Below are 8737 nucleotides of genomic sequence, written 5' to 3'. Positions count from 1 at the left end.
TCACTTCCGAAAATATTACGAACACATAAATTTGAAACCTATAAAGGAAAACACATACATTTTTTTCACTCGAAGAGCAATTCAGAGCATGCCTCTCGGGCCAATACTTATTAATTTATTAGAAAATCTAATTGCACTTCTCTATTAAGGGTTCTAGAAAACAACCAGATCCACACAGTACCGGCAGAAGTATTGCTCCCTCTGAAGTCGCTGCGGTATCTTAACTTAAAAGGAAACAGATACAAACGTTTACCGTCTTCCATACTGTTACTGCATTCGCTGGAAAAGATTGAGGTGGATAATATTACAAACTGTCAATTTTGTGAGATTGACTTCGCGTTAAACTGTTCGTCTGAATATCAAAGAGAATTTAGACAAATTGCAGCCTTTGGAAATGTTTCTGGCGTTTGTGTAAGCTGGATTCATTGCCAGTACTCTCCCGACAATTCATGCGCTTGCCACTCCCCTTCAAAGGTACCTCCGATCAAAAATTTACAGACGAATTCCACGCAATTCAACTTAAGCACTGCGCTTTATAACAATTCATACCGCAACGACAGCGGCCCGCCTTCAGCAACATCGGTGCCTCTGATAGAAGACAGCGTGCCACTGAAATCCTTCATATTCATCTTGAGTTTGGTGGCTACTTTCTCTAACATGCTCATTGTCAAGGTTGTATTCACCACAGAGCGACTAAAAAACCTTAAAGCTATGTTCCTTGCTGGTCACATTGCTGCGTGTGATTTCTTAATAAGTTCTTTTTTACTGGTGATTGCCATCAATGCTACAATTCTTACTTCTGAACAGAGACAAAGACACATTGATTCTTGGAAAAAGTACGTCTGTCCCACGATAATCTCGACTCGTTCAGTAGCTCTTCTTGTGGAACCTTTGGCCCTTTTCTTAATGACTTTGGATCGCTACAAGCTTATCGTACATTACTCAAGACCGGCAACCCATCTCACGCGTCGTACTGTGTTAATCACGATCTCCTTGGCGTGGTTATTAAGCGCTATCCTCGTGGGCAGTCAAACAATTGGCTTCGTGACGACTCACGAATTCAAAAGCATTCTCTGTGGACGGGCGAGCTGGAGTAAAAACTATGGAAATTATATCGAGAAGGCAGGAATTGCTGGTAGCTCTGTCCTTTTTCTGCTGTCATGTGTCATGTACATTCGTATTTACCGCGTAGTGAAGACCCAGGATAACATAAGGAGGTCAAAGGCGTACACAAGAGTCGCTAAACTTATCTTTGCTCTTGTGTTGAGCACGCTGGTATTATGGTACCTTCCAGCTATGATTGTGGCATTTATAGGGCACCAGACTTACGCGAAAGAAATTCGTCAGCTCACTATCTTCATTTCATTTACTACAAACTCGCTGGTGAATCCATTTCTGTACGTGTTCAGAGAGAAAAAATTCCGACAGGAATTGCGCCTCCTTTTACGTATGTGTAATTCCAACGTAAAAACAGTAAAGAGCAAGCGCAAGATTGAAAGGAATCCAACGGGTATTGTCAATGGAGGCAGACTTACGGACGGTGACGATGAATCAAACAAGACTCATGGCACGTCCCTGTAAAGGAGTTAACCTGTTGCCTTAGAATGCGGCGGTTGTAACTGTTAGTAATTCGAAGGAGACAGACGCTAAAAAATATAGATTTAGCGAAGGCCAAAAGCAGAGCTCTCCTCGTGGGAACTCTTAAGAAATGGCTTTCTAAAGTAACGTTTTCAGAGCCTACGATCGCTTGAATACCATAACTGGTCAGCAGAGAACTTTTAAAAAACACGTCATCTCAATGAGATGAACACCTGAGTCCGCGATACAGTCATGTGACACTGGTCAGAGGATACCCTATTTTGACAGCTGTCAATTGATCATAACATGATCATGACATACAATATCAAGATAAAGACAACACCTTGGTCTTTTTAGCTAGTAAGTAAGACCTTTCACGTCCTCTTTCATGAACGGGCGGACGTACGTACCGACGATTTTGTCATAGCCAAAACTTCTTGAATTTATAGATAAACACCAAATTTTATTACCCATGGAGCTCCGCTATAATATTTGCTACAGCAAGTAACTAAATGTAGTAACTCTTTATCAATAGGATGCCCGAAATACATGTAGTTCAACCAATGGCTCCGGCTCAGTCAATCCTACACCAATAGCAGAACATTTTTGGAGGAAACATTCACAAAATGAGAACCGTTAATGACAGGACATATTAATTACTGGAAATATTAGTTTTAGCATCCCTTGAAAGCCGATGGGGCGAGGATGATTAAGTAGTTATACAAAAAAAATTAAATAATAAATGTCTGAAAATGATTGGGTCTCCTCAGGAGTATATATAGCGTTTTCACATGACGTCACGGCGGCCATGATGGTGTTCCAAAACAATGAAACGGTGGCCATGTTTGTGTCCCAAACCAGTCCTGTGGGAGTTGAACTCTTTTCTTATGTAAACGCTTTCTTTTGTTCCCATAAATTTCCATAGATGCTGGTCACATGAGTGAAAACGCTCTATTGTTGCGGCAGTAGCAGATAAAATCCCAAGAGAACTGGGAAGCCACGCAATTTTCAGTGATAATTAAGCCTGCATTTAATGAACACTTTATAATCGCTACAATATGAAAAAAAGAGCTAAAATGGAGACACCTCTTCAACAACCCAAGCAATGGCGAACTTCAGCTCTGTCTTGAGGATCGTTCACTGAGGTTGATAGCCTTTTTCAACGATTGTAATGATTGTAGCATAGATAATAGAGGAAACTAGCAAAGATGGAAACAACGGTGCTGCAATAGTCCAGTTTCGAATTAAAATTTTACCGCTGAATACAAACATTAACGGCACATTTATACAGGGTTAGCCTCGACGTAAAGTAAAATTTTCAGAAATTCCGGCAAGTAAGTGTTTGAAATTTGAATATACACAATTTCTCGTTGGAATTTGTGAATATATTACTTCAGATGGAGGCTAAGCCTGTAAAAAAAGGGTCTTTACTTCTTTAACTCAGCGGCCATAGCGAACTCGAAACTGGAATATTTATGTTGATAACACTCTGACGGTGCTAAATCATCACAAATTGTGAATGAATGAATCTGAAAAAGACGTGGTTATATCTAGTTTTCTTTGCAGCCACTTTTCCTGTATATTCAAAAACTCATTAATAATTCATAACGAGAAAAACAAAAAGAAATTAATGTTTAATGAGTGTCTTCATGTTTCACAGTTTTGTCTTCATGTTTGATAAAGACACGGCTTAAATTTACGTCCAATTTTTTAGACGAAAATAACCCCAAATCCATTAGTGGAAGAATGAGTTGATCTATATCAGAGAGTTTAAAGCCGTTCAAAAAAACTCGCAGTTTCGCCTCGAGTTTTTAAACCTGATAATACACTCCTGCTCGTTTTTTAAACAGTACCTCATAAACAGGCAAAAAAGAGATGAAAAAGTATCTGCATAATAGATAAACATTAGGTCGGAGGATTTGTTTTGCATGAACCAGTTAAAGCTAGATGGAAGAATGACGTCTGACCAAGAATTGTGCCTTGACGAAAAGAAATCATTAAAACAAGAAATGTAGTAGCTGTAAGTAAAAACAATTTACAGCGACGTCTTCGAAGAAAGCGCAAGTACGAACACGAAGGATTTCCATAGAGACCCATTTTCTAAGTGTTTGTTTACATGACAATAACGTTTTCCTTCTGTGTGGTCAGTTGTGTTGTAAATGTACTTATGGACCCACACATTTGTCGCCTATCATTGATTCAGATGCAGAGTCTGGATTTGTAGCTAAAAAAATGAGCGAACACCAAGACGAAAACTTGACATCGTCATAATATTCAGTGGATCCACCTTGAACACATCGAGAATTTACGGGATTGCTTTTTTTTCCAGAATTTAATTAACACATACGTTACACTTTTAGAGACTCTTGAGGATAGTCAACGATTTTTCTAAAACAATAGGCCCAGAAATAACAAAAGATGCCCGTACCCTCAAAGGCACCAAATTTGTAAATTATTTACATGTAAATTATTCACATATTTTATTGCTCAAAATTTCAACCAGAGAACAGAAAGCAGAGGCGATTATTCTTCTTGTCAACGACAACTTCAACGATGATGTATTCCAGGTGAGATACCTACTGTTTGCATACATTGAGATTCCAGTTTTCGTAGCAGCTTTTGACTTTTATAATTGAACGAAATCTTTACTTTCTCCTTATAAGAAAATCACATTACGCGAGAGAATAGCAAAACGATAACATATACTTAAGATATTGTTGTTGTTTCCCAATAATATTAAGCTTTATTTTGGTATATATTAGACTATTCACTGTTTATTTTCAATTTTTGTTAAACGAATGCACTGTTTTCGTTCCCAATGGGAGATGCTTAGCAAAACATTTACATAACGGCGTTTTGTTGATTCTTCAAATCATATATGGGCCATTGATCCTTTAATTTCCAATCGAAGTTGAAAAGACACCCCAACTTCCGCAAAACAAAATCCTGAAGAAAAAAAAAACAAATAGCACCACTCGGAAGCAGTCAGGAGAGGTATTATTTGAACAATCAAAGGATTTCCACAATGGACGATACAGATGGAACAGCACATCATGTGGTTAAGAAAACGATTTTATAGTTTAACTCTTATTAAACGGAGGAAAATTGGCATAATATCCCTAAAAAGACCTTTCTCTATTTTCTACACGATACGAAGCTTACCAAGGAGATAAACTTCAACTCTCAAGCGCCTTTTTTCCTTTGACCCGATATTTCACCGTTACTTTAGAGGATGCAACACTCATGTGGCAGGTTTTTCAAGGAAACATTCGCTGACAACCTGAGTTCTTCAACAGATGATTCACAAAATATAACTACAGCATGGTCTGAGAAAATATTTCAAGCCTTAATGGCAACAATTTCCCGCACAAAACATTTTCTAAATAAAACAACCCGTGAATTATGACTCCATGAGATATCGTTTAAATAGTATCTATATAGAAGGATCCGAATAAAAACAAGGATAACTTTTATTGATAAAAATAATTATTCATTTTCGTTTCTGATCTTAAGCAAATTTTTAAGTGATCTTAAAAGAATCTATTGTTATTTTAAATATTTGCAGAACTAGTATTTCAGGTGGTCTACTTGAAGAATTTATCTGTACCTAGGGGAAGAAATAGCGGTATTTGGGCTCATTCAGAGTTAAATAAGTCTTCTGTATTATATGCAATAAAATATTTCATGAAAATGGATGCACAATTAACTTAATAAATCGCGTTTACTAGGTAAAAGGTAACAAATATTGCCAAATGTATAGTTATGAAGAACATAAATCATTTTTTAAAAAAATGCTTCTTTGGTTTTCCGAACGTTCTTGTCAGTTTTAAAACCGAATTGAGGGGAAAGAAAATTCCTCGTTCCGCAGATCGGATAAAAAAATCCCTTAAAATCAGAAAAAGTAATAATAATAGAAGTATTGTTAATGACATTATCCACCTGTTTTGAGCTGCCGCACTTGATCGAGTTAGCTATTCAATTGCAAATTTACAAAGTAAAGCCTCTGTCATCTGCGTTTTTAACCGCAATTAATTGTATTGTATACAGTAACAAAGAAAACACCTTTTATGAGGCATTTTTCCACAGCGATAATTACAAAACTAACTACGTAACCTGTTTTGATAATGAACTCATCTCATGGCAACGCAAGATCGATCGAACGCACGTTGTGCCTGCAATATTCTTGCGTTAAGAGAAAGTAAAATTAGTGACTAAACAAGAAGGATAATTTATAATAAAGGGGAGAGCAAACAATTGTCTAGCGTTTGATAAAGTCATTTTTATTACAATATTAAAATTGGCTATTAGTTACCGCAATAACAATGTTTTATCCTTTAATACAGCTTGGTTGGCGACCCGGTGATAAGCATTTTCAGTAAATTATACGAAACGAATTAGCACCTTTTCTTCCCTGTTATCAACAGTAAAGTTTGATTAGTCTCGAACGATGACAGTGCGGCCCACCAATAACACCAAAAATATAAATCAGTGAGATCTTGACGTAGACCGCAGTGAAAAGTTACAGCACCTTCACGGGACGATGTTTGTAACAGGCAAGACGATCAGACTCTGAACTTCACATACGACCTAGGCACGTGCAGTGTTGTGTGACTTTATTTTCATGTTCATTCCAGTTTCATTTTTTACTTTTATTTCCACTCCATTTTGGGTTTTATTTTCATTTTAGTTTCGGCCTCATTTCTACTTCGGTTGCATATTTCTTTTCAGTTTCCGTTTAATTTCAGTTGAATTTTTCGTTTAATTTAATTTTTGATTGAAGCTTTATTTTCATTTCCATTCAATGAAGAACTGACTTTAAACGAAGGTAAGCTGTGAAAGATTTTTTTGTTCCATCTTCACTTGAAGATTGTTTTTTTTGTGACACAGCGTGGTTTGACTGAGATGTCGTCACTGTAGAACTCGTTTAAAGGGCCGTATCCTCTTCAAAACTGGTTGTCAGAGACAGAAATGTATCACCTCTCTCGTTCAAATTGTCAAACACAGATTACTTTTTCTCCAGATTTTATATGAGAAGTAAGTGGGGGGGGGGGGGGGGGGGGGAAGTATTTTTGGCCTATATCTTTCAAAAACAACCAGAGTGTGAGTGTTATTTTCGAGCACTGAATTTGCAGTCGACTGCGCTCATACAAATTATTAAGATAATATCGGTGACTCTCATAAGTACATTATGGGGCCCAGTTCTCGGCCACTTTTTGTTCAACGTTTATTTTTCGAGCCACAAATGAACTGAATAAAAAGCAATTGTTTCCAAAGGTATCTTCATTCCCTGTCTTTCTTCCTGCCGAGTTTTGAGTTTACAGCTAGTATATACTATGAGCACGTCGAGGTGACGCGAAGGTGGGTGAATTTGGTTTCCCCGAAAACGTGTTCGTTTACGGCTACTCGAATTCAAGTTTATATTTTATCCGTAGAGAGGGCCCAAATGAGCCAATTTTTAACACAAAGAACGTAGAGTGATAAAGCTAACTGTTGATTATAAACGTTTGCTGGCCTGTTTTATTCTTTGACGTATAATTCACTCCTCAATATTTCCTTAGTACTTTTTCGTATTTGCCTATTCTCGGCCACCCTGCTCGCCGTCAATACTAAAAAGCGCTCATAGTGTTGAATGGAGTTTTTTTATGGCAGAGGAACCGAAATTTTAAATTACATTTCATCCGCCGAGGCAAGAATGAAAGAAAGAAGTGTTCTGACAATAGATATGAATTAATACTATCAGTTCTGACTTAAACCGTCAGTGTTTAAAATACCCTACTCTTTTTTAGCCTCGCTTGACTGCCTGCACTTAAGAGAAAAACTAGGTGTGCAAAAAACTTCCTTTTCTAACGTGAAACAAAGCTCTTTAAGGATAATTTGTGATCGAAATATTAAAACACAAGCCGTATAAGTGATTTAACAACAAAAAATGGTAATAAAGCGTTGTTTATTCTGAGGAATCGAGCGCACTCTTTTGTGGCCGAGAACTGGGCTCGCTGGCCGATAACTGGGCCCAAGAACGAAGCCTCCATTTTCGTTATTACTTGGGAGAAAACAGCGTTGAGCAGTCGAAAGCTTTACATGTATAAACCAGAAGCATATAACCTCGAAGCGTATTACTTTGTCGCAATGCTGGGGTTTTTTAGGGAACCAATCAAAATTTACTTCCTAATATGGAATTACTGATAGGCGATTTTTTTGCGCGAGTGCTCTATAGGAAAACTTGTAGTATCGCGATGTAAATGTTGCGGTGCATAAAGTATTTACGGTTTTACGAGGTAATATTTGACGAAAAACGAAATATAGTATTAATCCCCAAATGCATATGACCAAGTCTGAATTTGTTTCTCCTTACAAGACAAAGTCGACTACTAATGACATGCACTGAAGAGAAGCGACTTCTTAAAGTTGTTACCTCAAAAACGGTTTTTACGTGACCATTATAGCGCAAATAACCTTTAAAAAATCACTTACTATCTATCTAGAATAAATGGTAACATATTTTCAAATAAAATTCACTAGTTGCTGAACTCGAAAGTAAAAATTGTATAAAATTCGCCGACATCTTCGCAGAAGTAATGCGTGAAATAAGAATAAAACGCAAGTTATATTTATCAAACAAGATGCCGGTGATCATGTTTTCAACTAATGTTATGAATGAACCAACAGAAAACGAAAAACAGACAAATTGTTTCTTGAAAATTTTTATTCGAAAACTCCAATTAAAAGCCGTTAAAAGTAATTCACGTAACACTGACTAGATCGTGGATCCTTTCCCACAATTAAAATCAGCTAAGTACACGGCAAAAGTTAAAACTAAAATTATCTGTCAAAGATCGGGCGCATTTCCCAATTTTTCTTGAAAACTCTATCAAAAATATATAAAACGTCTATGAAACATTTATAGATACATACATTTCCTTTCAATAACGTACTTTCCTAGAGCACAATGTGTAAATTGTAAGCTTAAATTCTTTAAAATAGTTGCTGACTTGGTCGCAGTAGTTTAGAAAAATAAACAAGGGCTCCACCATGAAAGAAACAAGGTCAAAGTCTTCGAAGATAAATTTCGCCGCTTAAAGTTTTCTTTGGCCCCAAAAAGAATACAAACTTTAACATGTCACACGTCTAATTAAAACTGCCACACATTTGTCCGCGTAAT

General features: G+C 36.9%; 1 protein-coding gene across 1 annotated transcript; it reads left to right on the top strand.

Moving 5' to 3' along the window:
• The first annotated feature begins 484 nt into the window (after window positions 1–484).
• Window positions 485–2148, top strand: LOC140921558 (adenosine receptor A3-like). Its single transcript, XM_073371560.1, has one exon. The coding sequence runs from the start codon at window positions 658–660 to the stop codon at window positions 1579–1581; it is 924 nt and encodes a 307-aa protein (XP_073227661.1). The 5' UTR covers window positions 485–657; the 3' UTR covers window positions 1582–2148.
• The last annotated feature ends 6589 nt before the right edge of the window (window positions 2149–8737 follow it).

Source organism: Porites lutea, chromosome 12, assembly GCF_958299795.1.
Source record: "Porites lutea chromosome 12, jaPorLute2.1, whole genome shotgun sequence".
NCBI classification, from domain to species: domain Eukaryota; kingdom Metazoa; phylum Cnidaria; class Anthozoa; order Scleractinia; family Poritidae; genus Porites; species Porites lutea.
Note: the sequence above shows the minus strand (reverse complement) of the source record. Positions and strands in the feature narration are given on the sequence as shown.